The following is a 24,343-nucleotide window of genomic DNA, read 5'->3' on the forward strand; positions in this document are numbered from 1 at the left end:
ATTTCTGTTTCCAGTTGTTAAATATAGTAGTGAGATTTCTGAATAACAGCTGGTGGCTTTTATTTTGTTCTACATTCAGAATTCTGTATTTTTGTTGTTTTGTTTTTTATTTGCTGGAAATTAATTAAATGAGAAATTTCACAAATATACAATAATTCATCCTCTTTATTATGATCTGAGCAGCAACATAATAAATTCAGAGTTTTTATTATTATTTTTTTAATCCAAATTTGAATGTGAAGTGGTCTCTTACAAAATAATGTTGGATTATGTAAAAAAAAAAAAAACAAACGAATAAAAAGGTAAAGAACAAAAATTTGATTAACATACATCAAGGGATTTTAAAATGGGAGTATTATATTCAATAAAGTTGAATTGTATTCAGTATTGTGTTCATTTTTTTTTATTTCATCCATGGTAAATAAATAAATTATTTTTCAATTTGATTTCAGTGTCACTTTACAAGAAATTTGAATTTTATATCATTTGCAAAATGTCTAATTGATGTTTTCTATGATAACTGTGTCACGCTGCCTTTGTTAATATTCTAAATATTCAGCAGTAATTTACATAATGAATGTTTTTCTTTATTAAACTGCAAATGGGAGAAATAGATTTATAAATTAGTTCTGCTGCTTCTTGGGCTGATCATAATGTAATCCAATTTATTTAGTATATAATAATATAAAGTAAATATATACTAAAAGCCATTTCTCTGTCATCATGTTGTTTATTTTGTTTATATTTGTAGTTTATTTATTTGTTGGGTTGAGACTCATTTCCACCATGATGCAGTTTTTACAGAATACGACATATTTAGTGAAAGAGCAGCAGGCTGATGCTGGATCCAGTCGTCCATCTGGATGGTAACTGTGTTTTGGAAAGTGCTTTATGAATACAGATGATTATGTTCAGTGTTAAAATAGTGACTAACTCTCTGATGTGTTCTAGGATCCAGGATCCAGTCGTCCATCTGGATGGTAACTGTGTGCTGCCTGTTGCTCCTCTGGTCCGCCTCCTCTCCCCTTTAAAACCTCTGACACAATGGAAAACTACACCATAGGTTCAACTGAGCTGTCGATCACAACCGGCGGCCTTATCTGTCCACCGCAGGGAGCGATGGGAGGTTTGAGGACCTGTTAGAAACCACGCGGCCCTCATGTGATCTCACAAGCCGTCCTTATCTGGCCTCAGCTGAACCGGAGCCGCACTTCTACCAGGTTCAACAGAGGAAACGTCACTGGAGAAAATGCTTTTCCTCCCAAGTGTTGCTCTGTGCTCTCTGTGTTTAGGTGAGTGTTTCCAACCAATCAGGATCCAACAAACTCAACATTTAACAAACTCTGTGACAGTAACCTTCATTTATGTGTCCGTTTCTCTACAGCAGCGGTTGCCATGGCAGCAGAGCTGCTTCAGGACCAGTTATCATTGACCAGCAGAGAAGATGAGAAGGTTTCCTTCAGCTGTAAAAACACTGACCAGTGTTACACCTATTATGTATTCTGGTACCAGAAGAAAGAGACAGAAACATTCAGAGTGATTCTTGATATTGATAGGAGGGAGTCAAAGAATTGCAAAGTTGATTCAGGTTACAACCATCCTCAAAAAGATGATTTCTCAGCTGTAAGAACAGAGAACGGCTGTGAGTTGCGGATCAATAAAGTAAAACTCCTCCATTCAGCCACCTACTACTGCTCCTGTGGGAAGTCAGGTTCCCACAGTGAGAAGTGATCCCTCCACCCTGTACAAAAACTCTGCAGCGTTAACCAAGAAATGAACAGATGGCGACTCTGTTTCTCAGAGGAAGAGACATTGATCTGAGAGCAGGAAACCACAGCCCAGGTTCAGATATTTCACCTCCCATCTCAGTTGTCATCTGGTTCTTAGAGGACACTGCTGAAGACACAGAAATGTCTCTGAGCTCTGAAGCTTTTCTTTACATTGTGTCGTTGCCACCGTGAGTTCTTCAAACCCATCTGCCGATAAAGAACCAATATCCTGGGTGTTGAATAAACTGAGGTACAAGTCCTCAGTTCTCCAGCTTCCTCCAATGTGTACACATCTAAAGAAGCGTACACATTGAGCTTTGGACAGTGTAACCCCCCCAATATTATATCCATTTTTAAACTTTGAAGAAGAGCTTTGACTTCAAACAACAATGTTATCAAGTCAGAAATTACTGCCAGGAAATCTGATTCAGACTAAAATACATTTGACAGAAATACACAGTGGAAATACTCTGTAACACCGTCACATCTGTACCACAAAATCACAGATAGATTTAATGATCAACCTGAGAGAGAGAGAGAGAGAGAGAGAGAGAGAGAGAGAGAGAGAGAGAGAGAGAGAGAGAGCTTTAATGTGAGAGTGTGTGAAGAAAGTGAAGAAGATGGAGGATATAAAGTGAATCAGTAAAGTGTAAAGTTCAGTCAGCTGTATGACAGTCAGCATTGTTTCTACACAGACAACATTAGACAAGAGAAGGAGCACAAACCCGCTGCCAATATTTTTAACATGGCGGTCATGATCTTACTGTGGCGGACCACCATGACAATATAGATAGAATATAGATATAGATATATAGATATAGATAATATAGATATAGAGGAAAGACTGGCAGACCAGAGAGGAAACACCTTATATTTATGTATATGGGTAAAACTTTACTTTAAACTGAGGCTGCCGGATCGTTCCGGCCCAATTGAAGCGTTTATTTAGGTGGAAATTCAGTGGATCTAGATACCAGAGAGAACATTTCTCTGTTCAGAGAGCAACATCATCTGCAGCTGAAGATCTATACTGAACAAAAATATAAACACAACACTTTGGGTTTTGCTCCCATTTTTCATGAGTTGAAATAAAAGATCTAAGACTTTTTCTATGCACACAAAAGGCTTATTGCTCTCAAATTTTGTTCACAAATTTGTTTAAATCCGTGTTAGTGAGCACTTCTCCTTTGCCAACATAATCCATCCACCTGACAGGTGTGGCATATCAAGATGCTGATTAAACAGCATGATTATTGCACAGGTGTGCCTTGGGCTGGTCACAATAAAAGGCCGCTCTAAAATGTGCAGTTTTATCACACAACACAATGCCACAGATGACGCAAGTTTTGAGGGAGCGTGCAGTCGGCATGCTGACTGCAGGAATGTCCAGCAGAGCTCATGTTGCAGCATGATGATGCACGGCCCCGTGTTGCAACGATCTGTACACAGTTCCTGAAGCTGAAAACATCCCAGTTCTTGCACGGCCTGCAGACTCACCAGACATGTCACCCACTGAGCATGTTTGGGACGCTCTGGATTGGCGTGTACGACAGCGTGTTCCACTTCCTGCCGATATCCAGCAACTTCTCACAGCCATCGAAGAGGAGTGGACCGACGCTCCACAGGCCACAATCAACAACCTGATCAACTCTATGTGAAGGAGATGTGTCGCACTGCATGAGGCAAATGGTGCTCACACCAGATACTGACTGGGTTTCAAAAAATGCATATCTGTAGCCCGAGTCATGTGAGATCCATAGTTCAGTGCCTAATAAATGTCTTAAAGATAAAACTGCACATTTTAGAGTGGCCTTTTATTGTGACCGGCCCAAGGCACACCTGTGCAATAATCATGCTGTTTAATCAGCATCTTGATATGCCACACCTGTCAGGTGGATGGATTATCTTGGCAAAGGAGAAGTGCTCACTAACACGGATTTAAACAAATTTGTGAACAAAATTTGAGAGAAATAAGCCTTTTGTGTGCATAGAAAAAGTCTTAGACCTTTTATTTCAACTCATGAAAAATGGGAGCAAAACCAAAAGTGTTGCGTTTATATTTTTGTTCAGTATAGTTAGTTAATGGAAGGCAACACCTTCACCTGCTTTTCCATTGACGTCAATGGGAAGCCAAGCCGATTGCCGGTGCTGATGTGAACGCACCTTTAAGGTTCCACACTTCCAGGAGAGAGAAACCTGGAAGTTAAAGAAGCAGGTTTGTGACTGAGAGGTCGCTGGTTCAAATCCCAAGACTCCTTGTTCAAATGTGTCCAAGGAAAGTAAGGAGTAACGCTCTCCCCTCCTTTAATCCTGTTGAGGTTCCCTTGAGCAAGGCGCTGAACCCCCTGCTCAAGAGTGAAGCTGTGAAACTGTAGGAATGACAAATAAAGTTTCAAAAGCAGTTTCAATCGGCTGCAGAAGAGCAACTTCCAGTGAGTTAAAGTCTAATTTAGTAAATGTTTCTAAACTGATAGACAACACGTCTCCTCTGTTGGACTCATTTTAAATCTAGGAGGAATCTAGGATCCCGCCTCTTTCTGCCTCAGTGGCTCAAATAAAGGACCAGAAATGAAGATTTGACAGTCATGTTGATATGAACATTAGAGAAACATCATGAAGCCCAAATATGAGACTTGATCAATAATTTGGACATGTTCACCTCAGCTGACAGATGGAACAACACAGACAGTTTATGTTACAGGATATTTCACTGTGGGAGGAAACTACTACATAGAGTTTGGCTCTGGCACCAGACTGTATGTGACAGGTAAGACAAAATGTTCCTTTTTCCTGCAGTGAAAATGTGTCTTTAGTTTGTTTTCTGCTGCTTTAGGCTTTACATGTTAGTCTTTCATCACTGGTTGAGAATTCAATATGCAGCCATTCATACATTAAAAACTAAATTAGTATGTGAAGGACGTTTGTGTTGCTTCATCATTTTCTTGTGCAGCCGAACATCTTAAAAATCTGCCAAGTGATTTGAGAAACTCAGCACTGATTCTCTAATTCCATTCTATATTATCACAGGCTGATATTCAATGTATGTGACTGAATTATCATGATGGAGGAAAAGGATTTCTATTGCTTCATATTCATACAGCCCATAATAACATCCTCTTAATCTGTAGGTTACAGATATTTTATTTATTATTTGATCTATCTCATTTATTTGTAAGGGACCATGTACAATGTTAAACATCAATGTTACCATTTGATGTATTGTACCAGATTTAGCTTAGAGCTCATTTTCATCTGCAGTCCCTTGGCAGGTTACAATTCAAAACATACATATATACAATCTGCAGCAAATACAAACACACAACATTAACACATAATAGACATTGAAGTATACAAAATGTAAAAACCAGTGCAGAGTGCATGTGCTTTAAAAATGAAGTCAGTTACAGTCTACAAATCAGTGGTTGCATGTTTGTTTAGCTTTAAGCCAGATTTTTAATTCAGCTTTAAAACTGCTAAAGGAATATACAAAATATCATAAATAATTGTAATTATTCAATGATGGTTCATATATTTTATATGGTATATAATGGTAAATATATTTTGATGGTCGATGATGTTAAATCTATTTTATATAGATGTTCTATATAAAAATATATTTACCATCATATAAAAGGCCTATATAAAATATATTTACCATATGCATTTTATATATTATTTATATGTATTTGTTTATTTGATAATAAAAAAAAAATGCACAGCCATCAGTCATGCATTAATTAAAATCATCGAGGAAAACACATAAAGTTTCCAAAACTTATTTCCAATATGGTCCTCTTTATATGATGGGAAATATATTTTATATATTTTATATATTATCTGATGGTAAATGTGTGCTGTATGGTATCTGATGGTAAATGTGTGTTGTATGGTATCTGATGGTAAATGTGTGTTGTATGGTATCTGATGGTAAATGTGTGTTGTATGGTATCTGATGGTAAATGTGTGTTGTATGGTATCTGATGGTAAATGTGTGTTGTATGGTATCTGATGGTAAATGTGTGTTGTATGGTATCTGATGGTAAATGTGTGTTGTATGCTTCATGATGTGATGTGGTGTTTTATCTCTGGCTGTAAACTGCTGTTGACTAGATGAATGTGTGACTGTCTTGTCAAACCTCAGCTGAGCGAGTCGTGAAGCCCAAAGTGAGCGTGTACCCAGCGTCCAGAGCGGACCTGAAGGGGAAGAGCTCCCTGCTGTGTCTGGCCACATCCATGTTTCCTCCTCTGGTCCGGTTCTCCTGGAGGAGAGAGGAGACCGGGACTACCGAGGGAGAGACGGTGGAGCTCGGAGAGCCGGGCCGCCCCGCCGCCATCCTGCTTATCGATCGGGAAAAGGCGGCGGCGTATCCATACGTCTGCTCCGTGAAGCACCAAGGAGGCGCGGTGGAAGCCCGGATACCAGCAGGTAATGAAGGCCGGCCGCTTGTGTTTAGCGCTGATTTAGCTTCATTTTTCACATTGGACTCCTTTTCTATTTCAGAGCCTCCTGTGGCTCCAACAACAGCTGCTGCAGCCAGCGGCCCTCCAGAAAGAGACACAGCTCACCAGACTGACTGTAAGATCACCTGCTGCTGCACATTCACTACTCAGCATTTGGACAGTTTGGGGCTTTACAGCTGTGAGGAGCACAAGCTACATTTAAACTGACTGTTTTGGTCTAGAGTTTTCTACATGTTGTTGTGTATGATCATCACCTTGGAACAGGTGTGTTATGTCACCTGATTTTCTGCTAGGGTTTCTGGGTATTTCAGATGGAGATTCTCTGCTGTTTGGAATCAGTTTGAGGAAGAGCTTGTTGCTCCAAACGTCACTTCTTTATAAAGTTTTCATATGGGAGCGTTTCTGTGTGCGGATCTTCTGTCCTTCACTTGATATTTTCTTTGATCCGGCACCTTTCTTCTGGATGTGCAGATGTGTTTTGTTCTTGATTTTTCCTGAAGACTAAATGCAAAACATTTCCTGCTGTTTGTCTCGTCTCCAGTCTTGAGCAGTCTCGAGCACCAAGGAGGCGCGGTGGAAGCCCGGATACCAGCACAAACCTTACAAAATCGTACAAACTGTAAGATCACCTGCTGCCTTTGCAAATTCACAACAAATCATTTGTACAGTTTGGGGGATTTACAGTGTGTGATGATCAGAATCTAAATGGCTTTACTGAAGACTAAATGCAAAACATTTCCATAGTTGGATGAATGAGCAAACAGAGAGGAATGGTTGACTTGTGCTGTTTGTCTTGTCTCCAGTCTCCTTCCAGTCCCAGTGCAGGGTGAAGCTGCTCTCTCTGGTTTACACAGTGATGATAGTGAAGAGCATGGTGTACTGCTGTGGACTCTCTCTCCTCATGATCCATACAAACAAGGGAGGCTCCACCAACACACATGCTGACTGACTGCCATGTTCCTCTGCTTTCTGTCCAGCTTTTCATCCGTACAAATGTTTCTCTCATCTTGTTGTTCCTGTTTCAAATTGTTTCAATAGAGGAAAAAATTGAGTTTTTTTGTGTATTTGTGTTGTTTTATTTGGTATTAATTATTAAAAAGAAACTGTTTTAATAAATTTGTTTTAAAAATAATCCAATCTGTCTCATAATTGAGTTCACCAGAACAATCTGAGCAGCAATCATAACAAATTCAGATTATGTTTATCTTATTTAGCCAAATTGTGAATTTGACATTATTATTAAAACAAATGTAATGAACATGTTTGATGTGTTAAGATCATTAAAGGATTTTATCAAGGCAGCATTGTACTTTCAGATATAAATTTTCATTGATATAGTTTCTTTCTTTCATCTAGATAGTTTCTTCTGCTGCCTTTTATCTTTTTAATTTGTTTTCAGAGAAACTTTACAAAATATTGAAGTTAGTATCAGTTACAGCATTTGTAATTTTTTGTCTATGATAATATTCTGAACATTTATTTGAACAATGAATGCTTTGCTCTATAATATCGTATTGCTTTGCTCAGCAGTAGATATATTGTTTATTATTGTCTACTATTGCTTCTCTTTTTTCTTAACATCTGCATTCTGTCAGGAACGTTTTATTCTTATTTTATTTTTGTGAAGCGCTTTGTAAGCATTTTTTAAAAAGTGCGATATAAATAAAGACATGAAATTGTACATTTTGTCATTTTAAGAACAGTGAGCATGATGGTTGTAATTTCTCTGAGAAATATCTGTTTTTTTTCATGAAGACCTTGTCAGTAATTCAGTGGTAATTCCATTATTCAGTGTAATGAAGTGTGTTTTGCTTCAGTTCATTGACTTTATATAATGTTTGTCAGGTTTGCTGCTTGCTGTACAGTGTCAGCAGCTGAAATGTTGCTGTAAGATGAACTCAAACAGAAATAAATGGGACTGAAATAATAATAATAATCCCTTTGTGAATTGCCAATCTGTTGTTACATTTCAGACTGTGTGTTTATGAAGTCAACATTCGTGTATCATAATGTTGGTGAATGCTGAGCAGCGATGAGGCGGGAAGGGTCGGGTTCAGGCTGTAAACGAGCTGATGTGGTTTCTGTTTCAGTCTTACTGTGTGGAAACAAAACCACTTCCTCAACAACATGATTAGCTTTTTAATGCTGCTATTCTTCCTCCTAGAGATAGAGAGAAAGAGGAGATCATATGAAAGATGGAGCAGGAGTAAGTCAGTCAGTAAAGCTTCACTTAAATAGACACTTTTTAAAACTCACAGTTTACAAAGCGCTTCCCAACAAGAGGATCAAAGACAGAAAAGATTGAAGAGAAGACAAAAGCATCTTAAAATAACACAACCATACATATAGAAAGTAAAAACAGTAAAAACCATGAAGCATTTCAAACCCCATGATGATGAAAAGGTTAAACCTATACAATACACACATAAACTCCTCCATACACACAAGTCCTAACCAAATAAAGAGCAGAGACCCGTCCAGCCCCTCGTCAGGAAGGCCGGCCTGTAGAAGTGGGTTTTCAGCAGCTGCTTAAAGGAGACAACAGACTCTGATCTGATCGGCAGAGGGAGACGATTCCAGAGAGTTGGGGCCAAAACTGCCGAGACACGTTCTCCCTTAGTTTGGAATCTAGAATTGGAGACGACCGGCAGACCTCCACCTGAGGACCTAAGTGAAGTCACGGGCCGATAAAGAGTCAGCGGCTCACAGATAGAACCGGGTTCCAGGCCGGTCCAGGCCTTGTAGGTGATTCAGAGGATCTTAAAGCAATATTCCACTTAGTTTTAACATGGGGGTTATTTATTTGAAAAGCAGAATATAAACTACTCACCAAGACCAGATGCAGCTGGACCAGTTTGTAGAGTTTGAATGAGCCACCAAAATCTCCTGAAAACTGACATTGAACACGTTGGTGAACAGATTCAACAACAGATCCTGCTGGAAGACAATAAAGCAGCAACTGGTCCGTCCTCATTTTGCATTTCTATTCTTGCTTTACACTAAAATGAGTCAAATAAAAGTAGATCCGGTCTCCCCAACAGGAACTATCTCTCCTAAATGGTATCCCTCCGCTGTGTTCTCTTCTATCAATAAAAATGCTGTTTGGTGAGATTCTGTTCTGAAGCGTGGGACCAACAGTCAGCTGGAAATCACAGCAGCAGATCTGTTGTTGAATCTGTTCACCAACGTGTTCAATGTCACTTTCCATTCAAATGAATGGGAAGTCAAAATCTGAACGCTACAAACTGGTCCGGCTGCATCTGATCTTGGTGAGGAGATTATATTCTGCTTTTCAAATAAATAAGTCCATGTTGAAACTAAGTGGAATATTGCTTTAAAGAAAGTTGTTCAGCAGTCAGGACTCATCAAACCCGTCCTGCTGCCAGTGAAGCAACATGTGATTTGCTGCTGGGTGACGCTGACGATAACAGACAGGCTGTGGTTTCACTGCAGCTCCACACCGCTCACTGTGGTTTGTCATATCAACAAAATGACAGTTACAATTATTTATTTTGGTTAAGAATCCTTCCAGGAAGCCCGGCTTTATTTCCACAGAGTCTCAACTCAATCTGTGGGATCTTCCTGACCGAAGTCACATGTGAATTCAAAGCACATGTGCATTTTGGACACGTGTTGCTTTTCACATTTGAACATCTTGATTTGTTTTACATTGTATTCTGACATCATGTGAGAGTTTTTACTTCAGATGTTAACATTTCAGTTCATAGCTGAAGTGTTTTTTTCATCTTCCATTGCATGTGAAACAATATTTGTTTCACATGTGAAAACTTAATTTCACATGCAAACAGACAGTTTGTGACCTTGGAATTATACGGTTCTATGTGACTTTTTGTCCAAACTGAGTTGGTCACATAAACCTGTGGAACCTATTCTACCTATTTTTGAGTCTGTCATTTCTAAAACAAAAGGCCCCGACTCCATTTAACTCAGTGGATGCTGAACATTTTGAAGCTCAATATGTCAAAACTCCTGAAGGGAGATGGAACCATATAATTCTAAGCTCATATATTTCACTCATTCAGTCGTTTCCACAGAGGAAATGAGAAATTTCACCTTCAAATCTGAAAAGAAGCTTTGAATTCAATGAGGCTTTTCACATGTGACTTTGTTCTCAAAAACACTCAAAAAAGTTGTTGTCTACTAATTGTTTATGTATTCATGATGTGCATTTTTCAGTGTTTTCTATTTGCATTTTCAGCCTCACATCACAAGTCGCTCTGCAGCAAGATTTCCAGAAATCCTCCTTCGACGTCACTGCTACACTAAAACATTTGAAATCATATATAATAAACATTATGATTTATCAGACTGAAAGCACAAAAACACACTGAGACGGTTCAGTGTGAAGTTTCTGTGCAGCAGCAGCCAAGACTCTCAGTTTCCTGTTTCAGGAACAAAAAAACATGTCGGTGTTTTGTTTTTCTAAGCAGAACTTCGATGTCAGCGTTGATTCCTCACAGCGCAGAGGAATGAACTGCTGTTCAGTTCATTAGTTAAATAGCTTCATAAAGTTCATAGATTCCTGCAGAAAAACATGTGGAGTGTGGTTGTGATCAGTGAGGGATAAATCTGACTGAAGCAGCTGTCTGCACTATAGAGACAGCAGATACGACTCAGTAACTAACAGGAGAAAACTGCTTTCTTTACAGCTGAATTCTACACAAGCTGATGGAAACTAAAAGCCTTCGTCACGTGACGTTTTGCCAAAGTCAGCGCCAAGAGAGCAGAGAAATGACAGAGAGCATCCAATAAAAATAAGGATCTTCACACAACTCAGACACTGTGATGATGCAGTTTATTGACAATATCTATCTAATAATTCATGTGATTTTAGTCATATTAATTTGTTTATAAGTGACGAGGCCGCTCCAGTTAGTAATCCAGTCAGAAAACAGTCAGTCAGCATGTGTGTTGGTGGAGCCTCCCTTGTTTGTATGGATCATGAGGAGAGAGAGTCCACAGCAGTACACCATGCTCTTCACTATCATCACTGTGTAAACCAGAGAGAGCAGCTTCACCCTGCACTGGGACTGGAAGGAGACTGGAGACAAGACAAACAGCACAAGTCAACCATGAGTGTAGATCTGAACAGGAATGACGGTTCTATCACTTCAGATTCTATGTTTGATTCCTGCAGCAGTCAGTTGATCCTGCAGTGAGCTGACTGAGCTCAGTCTGCATCAAATCACCAGACAGAACAAATAAAACAACAAGAACAAATGTTAAGATACAACAAATGATATTTGTAATGTAACAGCTGGTTGACAGGCAGGAGATCCTGACTGAACTCTGTGGTAACAGTAACAGCAGATGAAGCAGACTATCTGTAGTGAGGTGTCGCCCCCTGCTGCCTGCAGGCCGCAGCTACAGCGGAGCGCTACTGTCAGCTGGAAAGTCAAATAGAACCAAACGGTTCCACTGCATTGGTCACAACTCCGCCATCTTTTACCTGATTCCTTAGCTACTTTCAAACAAAGTAAAGGCAAGTCCAAGAAGCCTGCAGACCGAATCTGGAGTCATTCTGACCTGCGGTTCATAAGAAGATTTAAGCTTTTTCAAAAAAATCCAAAGTGGCAGAATGTTTTATAGGCGGAGCTTATGGGTCCTAGAGGCAAAATTTTTCATCATGATCAGATACATATCTGTACCAAGTTTCACATCTCTACGACTAACAGGACGGCGGGGCTGAGCCTCAGACTTTGGGAGCTTATTACAGCGCCCCCTATGGGCCAATCAGTGACATCATTTGTTTCCCAGTAGCAGTTGACCTGAACCATCTATATGACTATGACTTAACGATCTGGCAGGGAACAAAGGAAGTGAACTGGTATAAGTAGTGAAGGCTGATAGGGAATGAGGTGCAGGTGGGGAGACGGGAGGGAAAGCTCAGGTGACCGCAGGGCTGATGAGAAGTGGAAACAGGTGATCAGGAAAGGAGGGAAAGTCCGAGGACATCTGGCGGACGGCTAGAGGATGGCAGGACTGGGGAGTTGAAGGAAAGAACACGGCCTGGGAGAAGACAGCAGGGGCTGGAGACAGGGACCGAGAGCAATGTGGAGGGCTGGGGATGAAAGAGTGGTCGACAAGGGAAACCGAGGAGCAGATTGTGACAGGTGTGCAGGATGAGCAGAGCCGGGAGCCAGGAGAACGAGGAAGGGAGACCACGCCCACGCCAATACACACACAAACAAAACATAGACCAAGAGAGAGAGACAGACAGGGGAGCACTAGGAACACAGGGAAGGGGAAACACAAGGAAACACTCGGGAGTCTTCTGGGGGTACGGCCACGGCCGCAACACTCTCATGGAGTTATATGTTGGACATTCAAACAGAAAGTGTGTCTCTGTCTCTGTCTTATTTAGATCACAGTGTTTACAGCCTCTGAGTTTTCAGCTGCTTCCCTTTCAGTCTCCAGTTGTGGTCGGACAGTCTGAATCTAGAAAGCATCTTTCTTTCTTTAAAAAGTTTTATTATAAGATAATTGGCCAGTTGATATTCCTGATTGAGTTGAGAGGGTTAGGGTTAGGGTTAGGGTTAGGGTTAGGCCTCGGATGGCAGGACGCCGCTCGGTTGTTACTGAGGAGGGCCGGCGGCCTCGGATACGTCAAGCAGCTGTTCCTGCTCCGGCCTGAGGTTGTGGACCTCACCGGCATCGTACACGGGGCCATAGCTACAAACAGACATCTGGTGCACCTTGATCCCAGAATAGGGGAGGGGTGTCCTGTCTGTTCTAGGGAGGAGTCTTTACAACATCTTTTCATCCTGTGTCCTAGACTTACTGCTTTATTTAGGTTGTTAGACTCTCAGGGTCTGGGGGAAGGTTTTTGTTTTGACTTTTTTATCTATGGTCAAAAAAGTCTGTGTGTGTGCTGGTTAACATGCTGTCAGGAGGCCAAACTGTCGATATGGAAAAGCAGAAAGAATCAGATTCAGGGTCGGGGGTCAGTGGATCCTGGTCTGATGCTGACTGGTCTGTTCAGCCCGGCTCAGGGTGGAGTTTGAATATTACAAACTGACTGATAACATTGATGCTTTTGTGAACATCTGGGGTGTTGGGGACGTGTTGTGCTGTGTTGAGGAGGACTTGCTATCTCTGAATTTGTTATCTTTTTTCCTTGTATTTATTGCTTTACTTTGTTTATTTATTTTTTTATTTTCGGTCTTCTATGATATAGGTCAATCATATTTGTTACGCCCCTGGTCTAAGGGATAACCAGGACCCAACACGTTCGGTGCCCCCCCCCTTCCCACTACCAAGAATGGTCAGCCACATCACAATCAATGTTCAAAATGTAGCAGTTTTATTTTCTTTAAACTTAAGAGCAGAGCCATGCCCAAAACAACAAACAAAACAATCCTAATTCAAAAACCCTGAACTTCCCTAACAAAAGAAATAAAGTTAAAACAAAAGACAAAGCTCTAACCTAACTTCTACTCAAACCAAACCAGGAGAAAAATGATAACAAAAGAAAGGGCTTCTCACTCCTACTACTTACTGCTACTTTTAGTAAAGAATATTTACATCATAGAAAACAGATCCCACAGTTTTACAAATGATGTCTAACACATTCGGGCGGGGTCTACATCAAAACCCACAACCTAGGTTTACTCACAATGTTACCAGCTAAAGACACACACACACACACACACACAGCTCAATGCTCTAGCAGGGCGGCCTCCATTATTGGAAATGGGATGGAGCAAGAGAGAGAGAGGGGGCGGAAGGTCGGCCTCAGCTGGTTTAAATCCTCCCTGGTAGCCAATCAGCCAGCAGCAATCCCGTCCCCTAAGCCAATCCAGGAGAACACCAACACCTGAATCGAATCACACACACTGGAATGCACACATTGAGGAGAGAAGAGAGCTGTTAACCCACACAAACATAAACACAAATGACCAGAGTCATAACATATTGTATATCCTGACTATGAATAAACGTCTTTTTTAAATTCAAATTATCTTTTTTGTTACCTGAACCTGTCTGCACCTTCATCTGGGCGTACACTGTTATCTCTAGTAGTAGTAGTAACAGTAGTAGTAGTAATACTAGTATCAGTAGTAGTATTAGTAGTAGTAGTAACAGTAGTACTAGTAGTAGTAACAGTAGTAGTAGTAATAGTAGTAGTAGTAATACTAGTATCCGTAGTAGTATTAGTAGTAGTAGTAACAGTAGTACTAGTAGTAGTAACAGTAGTAGTAGTAACAGTAGTAGTAGTAATACTAGTATCCGTAGTAGTATTAGTAGTAGTAGTAACAGTAGTACTAGTAGTAGTAACAGTAGTAGTAGTAGTAGTAGTAACAGTAGTAGTATTAGTAGTAGTAGTAACAGTAGTAATAGTAGTAGTAGTAGTAACAGTAGTAGTATTAGTAGTAGTAGTAACAGTAGTATTAGTAGTAGTAGTAACAGTAGTAGTAGTAGTAGTAGTAGTAACAGTAGTAGTAGTAGTAGTAGTATTAGTAGTAGTAGTAACAGTAGCAGTATTAGTAGTAGTAGTAGTATTAGTAGTAGTAGTAACAGTAGTAGTATTAGTAGTAGTAGTAACAGTAGTAGTAGTAACAGTAGTATTAGTAGTAGTAGTAACAGTAGTAGTATTAGTAGTAGTAGTAACAGTAGTATTAGTAGTAGTAGTAACAGTAGTAGTAGTATTAGTAGTAGTAGTAACAGTAGTAGTAGTATTAGTAGTAGTAGTAACAGTAGCAGTATTAGTAGTAGTAGTAACAGTAGTAGTAGTATTAGTAGTAGTAGTAACAGTAGTATTAGTATTAGTAGTAGTAACAGTAGTAGTAGTCAGTCTTCAGGTCAGTCAGTGTTCTCTCTTCATTTTCTCCACTAGATGGCTCTGTGTTGTTTTCACAGCTGCAGAAATAATAACAGAAGAACCTTCATGATGTCATCAGGTTGGATTCACTGTTGGTTCTGGTCTGACTGAAGGACTGGACTGTATGAACTTCACTTTAACAGTCACATCCACTAACAGTATTGTTTCTTCAGTAAAAACATGAACCAATGTGCTGTTTCCCATTTAACTCAACATCTTCCAACAAGACAAATCACTCCTCCTCTGTCAAGACAGTGTCTCCTCTTCATCACATCCTCTTCATCACCTCTTCATCACCTCCTCCTCATCACCTCTGATCAGCTTCAGTTCCTAGATCAGCAGGGAGGTCAGAGGTCAGAGGTCACAGCCGCAGATAACACATAACTAATATTCCTGATGATCACTGTCAGTTATTCTGGATAAAAACATCAACTAAATGACTAAAGTGTAAGAATTTCAAAGTAGTTTTTCCTCTGTATTCTCTCTCTGTACTGGATGGCAGGTTGAACCTTTAATGCAGAAAGTGTAATTCTGTAGGGAAACATCTAGTTCAACACAATCCAAATAAATCCAGTTCCCTCTCAACATGGTGACAGGATATATACTGACTGTTTCACCTTTTCAAATCCTTTTAAAAGACCACATGAAGACTTCATTATTCACTTTATTATTCAATCATTGTAAAATCTGTTGGATCCGGTCTGTAAAGTGTCTCCGTCATTAAAAATACCGTCGTTTGGTTTGACTTTGTGCTATGAAGCATTTTGTCAGAGGAAATCTCACTTCAAAATATCTCACTTTAAAATATTGATGTCATATCATCACAGAATCAAACTCCATATCGGTGTGATTTTCTTGGTGATCAGGTTTCATCTGGACTGGGACTAAAACTCTGACAACTGAGACGGTTTGACATCTGGACTCTATTCAATTCTGTTTTTGTCTGAACTGAAGTTTATATTTTACTAAAACACAACAAGGGAAAAATATTTTCTGCCGTGAGTCAGTTTCCTGTTTCAAAGCCAATGGAAGGAGAAAATATTCATTTAAATCAGAATATTAAAACAAGTGGACAGCAGCATCTGTTTGTCTCTGTTTCTATTATTGACTAGATTTTCTAATTCTTTGTTATTGACTGTATTATCTAATTCTCTGCTATTAATAGTGTATTATGGAACACTTTGTTATTTATTATGGATGAGTGTGTATGGTTTTGTGTTTTAAAGGACAGTTCCTGCCAGCAGCAGCCTGTTGTGTTTCAGAGGATTTAGGTAATATTAGCTGGTTTCCAATAACTAATCAATTCTTCATCATTCATGTTTTTGATTCTAATTGATCACTGTATATAGAATATGGTACATAGTGAAAAAAATATTTGATTGATAGAAATATTTCTCTCTTATTTTTTATCATTTCTGTTTCCAGTTGTTAAATATAGTAGTGAGATTTCTGAATAACAGCTGGTGGCTTTTATTTTGTTCTACATTCAGAATTCTGTATTTTTGTTGTTTTGTTTTTTAATTGCTGGAAATTAATTAAATACATTTATCAAATATACAATAATTTATCCTCTTTATTATGATCTGAGCAGCAACATAATAAATTCAGAGTTTTTATTTTTAAAAGTTTTTAAATCCAAATTTGAATGTGAAGTGGTCTCTAACAAAAGAATGTTGGATTATGTAAAAAAAAAAACTAATAAAAAGGTAAAGAACAAAAATTAGAGTATTGGAGTATTATATTCAATAAAGTTGAACTGTATTCAGTATTGTGTTCATTTCATCCAGGGTAAATTAATAAATTATTTTTCAATTTGATTTCAGTGTAACTTTACAAGAAATTTTATATATTTTATTATATTTATTTTATATGATTTGCAAAATGTCTAATTGATGTTTTCTATGATAACTGTGTCACGCTGCCTTTGTTAACATTTTAAATACTCAGCAGTAATTTACATAATGAATGTTTTGCTTTATTAAACTGCAAATGGGAAAAATAGATTTATTAATTAGTTCTGCTGCTTCCTGGGCTGATCATAATGTAATCCAATATATTTTATATTTGACAATAAAAATACCAATATATTTCGTATATAATAATATAAACTAAATATAAATTCTACATTTTTCTTGTTTGAATTAGATTTTGATCCCTCATGTATAAAAGACATTTCTGATCTGGGATCCACCTTCTGTCTAACTCTAAGTCGATAAGTTCCTCTATTTAAAGCCATTTCTCTGTCATCATGTTGTTTATTTTGTTTATATTTGTAGTTTATTTATTTGTTGGGTTGAGACTCATTTCCACCATGATGCAGTTTCTACAGAATACGACATATTTAGTGAAAGAGCAGCAGGCTGATGCTGGATCCAGTCGTCCATCTGGATGGTAACTGTGTTTTGGAAAGTGCTTTATGAATACAGATGATTATGTTCAGTGTTAAAATAGTGACTAACTCTCTGATGTGTTCTAGGATCCAGGATCCAGTCGTCCATCTGGATGGTAACTGTGTGCTGCCTGTTGCTCCTCTGGTCCGCCTCCTCTCCCCTTTAAAACCTCTGACACAATGGAAAACTACACCATAGGTTCAACTGAGCTGTCGATCACAACCGGCGGCCTTATCTGGAGCAATGGGAGGTTTGAGGACCTGTTAGAAACCACGCGGCCCTCATGTGATCTCACAAGCCGTCCTTATCTGGCCTCAGCTGAACCGGAGCCGCACTTCTACCAGGTTCAACAGAGGAAACGTCACTGGAGAAAATGCTTTTCCTCCCAAGTGTTGCTCTGTGCTCTCTGTGTTTAGGTGAGTGTTTCCAACCAATCAGGATCCAACAAACTCAACATTTAACAAACTCTGTGACAGTAACCTTCATTTATGTGTCCGTTTCTCTACAGCAGCGGTTGCCATGGCAGCAGAGCTGCTTCAGGACCAGTTATCATTGACCAGCAGAGAAGATGAGAAGGTTTCCTTCAGCTGTAAAAACACTGACCAGTGTTACACCTATTCAGATCAGAACAGTTATGTATTCTGGTACCAGAAGAAAGAGACAGAAACATTCACAGTGATTCTTAATATTAATAGGAAGAATTGTGACGTTGATTCAAGTTACAGCCATCCTCAAAAAGATGATTTCTCAGCTGTAAGAACAGAGAACGGCTGTGAGTTGCGGATCAATAAAGTAAAACTCCTCCATTCAGCCACCTACTACTGCTCCTGTTGGAAGGTAGATTCCCACAGTGAGAAGTGATCCCTCCACCCTGTACAAAAACTCTGCAGCGTTAACCAAGAAATGAACAGATGGCGACTCTGTTTCTCAGAGGAAGAGACATTGATCTGAGAGCAGGAAACCACAGCCCAGGTTCAGATATTTCACCTCCCATCTCAGTTGTCATCTGGTTCTTAGAGGACACTGCTGAAGACACAGAAATGTCTCTGAGCTCTGAAGCTTTTCTTTACATTGTGTCGTTGCCACCGTGAGTTCTTCAAACCCATCTGCCGATAAAGAACCAATATCCTGGGTGTTGAATAAACTGAGGTACAAGTCCTCAGTTCTCCAGCTTCCTCCAATGTGTACACATCTAAAGAAGCGTACACATTGAGCTTTGGACAGTGTAACCCCCCCAATATTATATCCATTTTTAAACTTTGAAGAAGAGCTTTGACTTCAAACAACAATGTTATCAAGTCAGAAATTACTGCCAGGAAATCTGATTCAGACTAAAATACATTTGACAGAAATACACAGTGGAAATACTCTGTAACACCGTCACATCTGTACCACAAAATCACAGATAGATTTAATGATCAACCTGCCAGGGTCTTTACTGCTGGGGTTGATTTATACATTTGATCTGATGATTAGATGTAAGACAGACAGACAGACAGACAGATAGTAGAGGTGTCATGGTTCGGTACGTTTTCGATCAGCAAAAAAGTAGAAATGCCAGAGAAATCTCCTTGATTGCTGCTCCCTCCCATCCTGTCTCTGACCCTGTGTGTTCTGTTACAGCTGTTTTCTTCCTTTTGTCTGTACGTGTGTGTGTGTCTGGGTGTGTGTGTGTGTGTGTGTGTGTCTGGGTGTGTTGTGTGTGTGTGTGTGTGTGTGTGTCTGGGTGTGTGTGTGTACGCTGCTTCCTCTCTCTCCTCTTCTCTGACTCCAGGTCAGTGGTCTACCTGGCAGTGACGGGTGCTGCCCTGCTCTTCGTCGTCAGCGCTGCCTTCCTCTTCCCTGCTGCTGTTCCCTCCTGGACGCTGAATTACGACCGCTGCCCTCGCTCCTTCAGTGCTGACCTCAGCCCCCCCCCACCGCCGCATGCTGCTTCTCCTTCTTCTTGTCTCTCTCTGTTTTCTCCTGTCATCATTGTTGCCCATGACTCTGTCAATGTTTTGCCCGGCACCTATCGCACGCTAAGCCGTCCCGGGGGGGGGGATCCCTCTCTGCCTCAGCCCGCCCAAGGTTTCTTCCAAGTTTTCCTACTAAGGTTTTTCCTGGGAGTTTTTCCTTGTGTGCATTTAGGGTCTAAGGCTGGGTTGCCAGGTAGGTTAGGCTGTAGAACAGGTAGATTGTTTGTCTCGCTAAATCTGCTCCTACCTACCTTGTGTTTTTCACTGTTTGTCCTACATAATTTTGTTTACCACTGATTGTGTTTAGTTAGTTCTAGCTAGACACATTCTCTGTAAAGTCCTCTGAGACATGCTTGTGATAAAGGGCTATATAAATAAACTTGACTTGACTTGACTTAAAACTTTTCTTTAAACTGAGGCTGCCAGATCGTTCCGGCCCAATTGAAGCGTTTATTTAGGTGGAAATTCAGTGGATCTAGATACCAGAGAGAACATTTCTCTGTTCAGAGAGCAACATCATCTGCAGCTGAAGATCTAGTTAGTTAATGGAAGGCAACACCTTCACCTGCTTTTCCATTGACGTCAATGGGAAGCCAAGCCGATTGCTGGTGCTGATGTGAACGCACCTTTAAGGTTCCACACTTCCAGGAGAGAGAAACCTGGAAGTTAAAGAAGCAGGTTTGTGACTGAGAGGTCGCTGGTTCAAATCCCAAGACTCCTTGTTCAAATGTGTCCAAGGAAAGTAAGGAGTAACGCTCTCCCCTCCTTTAATCCTGTTGAGGTTCCCTTGAGCAAGGCGCTGAACCCCCTGCTCAAGAGTGAAGCTGTGAAACTGTAGGAATGACAAATAAAGTTTCAAAAGCAGTTTCAATCGGCTGCAGAAGAGCAACTTCCAGTGAGTTAAAGTCTAATTTAGTAAATGTTTCTAAACTGATAGACAACACGTCTCCTCTGTTGGACTCATTTTAAATCTAGGAGGAATCTAGGATCCCGCCTCTTTCTGCCTCAGTGGCTCAAATAAAGGACCAGAAATGAAGATTTGACAGTCATGTTGATATGAACATTAGAGAAACATCATGAAGCCCAAATATGAGACTTGATCAATAATTTGGACATGTTCACCTCAGCTGACAGATGGAACAACACAGACAGTTTATGTTACAGGATATTTCACTGTGGGAGGAAACTACTACATAGAGTTTGGTTCTGGCACCAGACTGTATGTGACAGGTAAGACAAAATGTTCCTTTTTCCTGCAGTGAAAATGTGTCTTTAGTTTGTTTTCTGCTGCTTTAGGCTTTACATGTTAGTCTTTCATCACTGGTTGAGAATTCAATATGCAGCCATTCATACATTAAAAACTAAATTAGTATGTGAAGGACGTTTGTGTTGCTTCATCATTTTCTTGTGCAGCCGAACATCTTAAAAATCTGCCAAGTGATTTGAGAAACTCAGCACTGATTCTCTAATTCCATTCTATATTATCACAGGCTGATATTCAATGTATGTGACTGAATTATCATGATGGAGGAAAAGGATTTCTATTGCTTCATATTCATACAGCCCATAATAACATCCTCTTAATCTGTAGGTTACAGATATTTTATTTATTATTTGATCTATCTCATTTATTTGTAAGGGACCATGTACAATGTTAAACATCAATGTTACCATTTGATGTATTGTACCAGATTTAGCTTAGAGCTCATTTTCATCTGCAGTCCCTTGGCAGGTTACAATTCAAAACATACATATATACAATCTGCAGCAAATACAAACACACAACATTAACACATAATAGACATTGAAGTATACAAAATGTAAAAACCAGTGCAGAGTGCATGTGCTTTAAAAATGAAGTCAGTTACAGTCTACAAATCAGTGGTTGCATGTTTGTTTAGCTTTAAGCCAGATTTTTAATTCAGCTTTAAAACTGCTAAAGGAATATACAAAATATCATAAATAATTTAAATTATTCAATGATGGTTAATATATTTTATATAGTATATAATGGTAAATATATTTTGATGGTCGATGATGTTAAATCTATTTTATATAGATTATCTATATCAAAATATATTTACCATCATATAAAAGGCCTATATAAAATATATTTACCATATGTATTTTATATATTATTTATATGTATTTGTTTATTTGATATTCAAAAAAATAAAATACACAGCCATCAGTCATGCATTAATTAAAATCATCGAGAAAAACACATAAAGTTTCCAAAACTTATTTCCAATGTGGTCCTCTTTATATGATGGTAAATATATTTGATATATTTTATATATTATCTGATGGTAAATGTGTGTTGTATGGTATCTGATGGTAAATGTGTGTTGTATGGTATCTGATGGTAAATGTGTGTTGTATGGTATCTGATGGTAAATGTGTGTTGTATGGTATCTGATGGTAAATGTGTGTTGTATGGTATCTGATGGTAAATGTGTGTTGTATGGTATCTGATGGTAAATGTGTGTTGTATGGTATCTGATGGTAAATGTGTGTTGTATGGTATCTGATGGTAAATGTGTGTTGTATGGTATCTGATGGTAAATGTGTGTTGTATGCTTCATGATGTGATGTGGTGTTTTATCTCTGGCTGTAAACTGCTGTTGACTAGATGAATGTGTGACTGTCTTGTCAAACCTCAGCTGAGCGAGTCGTGAAGCCCAAAGTGAGCGTGTACCCAGCGTCCAGAGCGGACCTGAAGGGGAAGAGCTCCCTGCTGTGTCTGGCCACATCCATGTTTCCTCCTCTGGTCCGGTTCTCCTGGAGGAGAGAGGAGACCGGGACTACCGAGGGAGAGACGGTGGAGCTCGGAGAGCCGGGCCGCCCCGCCGCCATCCTGCTTATCGATCGGGAAAAGGCGGCGGCGTATCCATACGTCTGCTCCGTGAAGCACCAAGGAGGCGCGGTGGAAGCCCGGATACCAGCAGGTAATGAAGGCCGGCCGCTTGTGTTTAGCGCTGATTTAGCTTCATTTTTCACATTGGACTCCTTTTCTATTTCAGAGCCTCCTGTGGCTCCAACAACAGCTGCTGCAGCCAGCGGCCCTCCAGAAAGAGACACAGCTCACCAGACTGACTGTAAGATCACCTGCTGCTGCACATTCACTACTCAGCATTTGGACAGTTTGGGGCTTTACAGCTGTGAGGAGCACAAGCTACATTTAAACTGACTGTTTTGGTCTAGAGTTTTCTACATGTTGTTGTGTATGATCATCACCTTGGAACAGGTGTGTTATGTCACCTGATTTTCTGCTAGGGTTTCTGGGTATTTCAGATGGAGATTCTCTGCTGTTTGGAATCAGTTTGAGGAAGAGCTTGTTGCTCCAAACGTCACTTCTTTATAAAGTTTTCATATGGGAGCGTTTCTGTGTGCGGATCTTCTGTCCTTCACTTGATATTTTCTTTGATCCGGCACCTTTCTTCTGGATGTGCAGATGTGTTTTGTTCTTGATTTTTCCTGAAGACTAAATGCAAAACATTTCCTGCTGTTTGTCTCGTCTCCAGTCTTGAGCAGTCTCGAGCACCAAGGAGGCGCGGTGGAAGCCCGGATACCAGCACAAACCTTACAAAATCGTACAAACTGTAAGATCACCTGCTGCCTTTGCAAATTCACAACAAATCATTTGTACAGTTTGGGGGATTTACAGTGTGTGATGATCAGAATCTAAATGGCTTTACTGAAGACTAAATGCAAAACATTTCCATAGTTGGATGAATGAGCAAACAGAGAGGAATGGTTGACTTGTGCTGTTTGTCTTGTCTCCAGTCTCCTTCCAGTCCCAGTGCAGGGTGAAGCTGCTCTCTCTGGTTTACACAGTGATGATAGTGAAGAGCATGGTGTACTGCTGTGGACTCTCTCTCCTCATGATCCATACAAACAAGGGAGGCTCCACCAACACACATGCTGACTGACTGCCATGTTCCTCTGCTTTCTGTCCAGCTTTTCATCCGTACAAATGTTCCTCTCATCTTGTTGTTCCTGTTTCAAATTGTTTCAATAGAGGAAAAAATTGAGTTTTTTATTCCAGATTCATGATTGTGTATTTGTGTTGTTTTATTTGGTATTAATTAATAAAAAGAAACAGTTTTAACAAATTAGTTTAAAAAAATAATCCAATCTGTCTCATAATTGAGTTCACCAGAACAATCTGAGCAGCAATCATAACAAATTCAGATTATGTTTATCTTATTTAGCCAAATTGTGAATTTGACATTATTATTAAAACAAATGTAATGAACATGTTTGATGTGTTAAGATCATTAAAGGATTTTATGAAGGCAGCATTGTACTTTCAGATATAAATTTTCATTGATATAGTTTCTTTCTTTCATCTAGATAGTTTCTTCTGCTGCCTTTTATCTTTTGAATTTGTTTTCAGAGAAACTTTACAAAATATTTAAGTTAGTATCAGTTACAGCATTTGTAATTTTTTGTCTATGATAATATTCTGAACATTTATTTGAACAATGAATGCTTTGCTCTATAATATCGTATTGCTTTGCTCAGCAGTAGATATATTGTTTATTATTGTCTACTATTGCTTCTCTTTTTTCTTAACATCTGCATTCTGTCAGGAACGTTTTATTCTTATTTTATTTTTGTGAAGCGCTTTGTAAGCATTTTTAAAAACGTGCGATATAAATAAAGACATGAAATTGTACATTTTGTCATTTTAAGAACACTGAGCATGATGGTTGTAATTTCTCTGAGAAATATCAGTTTTTTTCATGAAGACCTTGTCAGTAATTCAGTGGTAATTCCATTATTCAGTGTAATGAAGTGTGTTTTGCTTCAGTTCATTGACTTTATATAATGTTTGTCAGGTTTGCTGCTTGCTGTACAGTGTCAGCAGCTGAAATGTTGCTGTAAGATGAACTCAAACAGAAATAAATGGGACTGAAA

General features: G+C 39.4%; 2 protein-coding genes across 2 annotated transcripts; both read left to right on the forward strand.

Moving 5' to 3' along the window:
- Positions 1 to 1,249: 1,249 nt before the first annotated feature.
- Positions 1,250 to 6,944, forward strand: LOC144542145 (immunoglobulin lambda-1 light chain-like). Its single transcript, XM_078287811.1, has 5 exons — positions 1,250 to 1,280; positions 1,373 to 1,711; positions 4,489 to 4,536; positions 5,911 to 6,345; positions 6,772 to 6,944. The coding sequence occupies exons 1-5, from the start codon at positions 1,250 to 1,252 to the stop codon at positions 6,933 to 6,935; spliced, it is 1,017 nt and encodes a 338-aa protein (XP_078143937.1). The 3' UTR covers positions 6,936 to 6,944.
- Positions 6,945 to 17,835: 10,891 nt separating this feature from the next.
- LOC144542150 (immunoglobulin lambda-1 light chain-like) lies at positions 17,836 to 23,117 on the forward strand. Its single transcript, XM_078287828.1, has 5 exons — positions 17,836 to 17,866; positions 17,959 to 18,312; positions 20,603 to 20,650; positions 22,084 to 22,518; positions 22,945 to 23,117. The coding sequence occupies exons 1-5, from the start codon at positions 17,836 to 17,838 to the stop codon at positions 23,106 to 23,108; spliced, it is 1,032 nt and encodes a 343-aa protein (XP_078143954.1). The 3' UTR covers positions 23,109 to 23,117.
- Positions 23,118 to 24,343: the final 1,226 nt, after the last annotated feature.

The sequence above is a fragment of the Centroberyx gerrardi genome, chromosome 13 (assembly GCF_048128805.1).
Source record: "Centroberyx gerrardi isolate f3 chromosome 13, fCenGer3.hap1.cur.20231027, whole genome shotgun sequence".
Lineage (NCBI taxonomy): Eukaryota > Metazoa > Chordata > Actinopteri > Beryciformes > Berycidae > Centroberyx > Centroberyx gerrardi.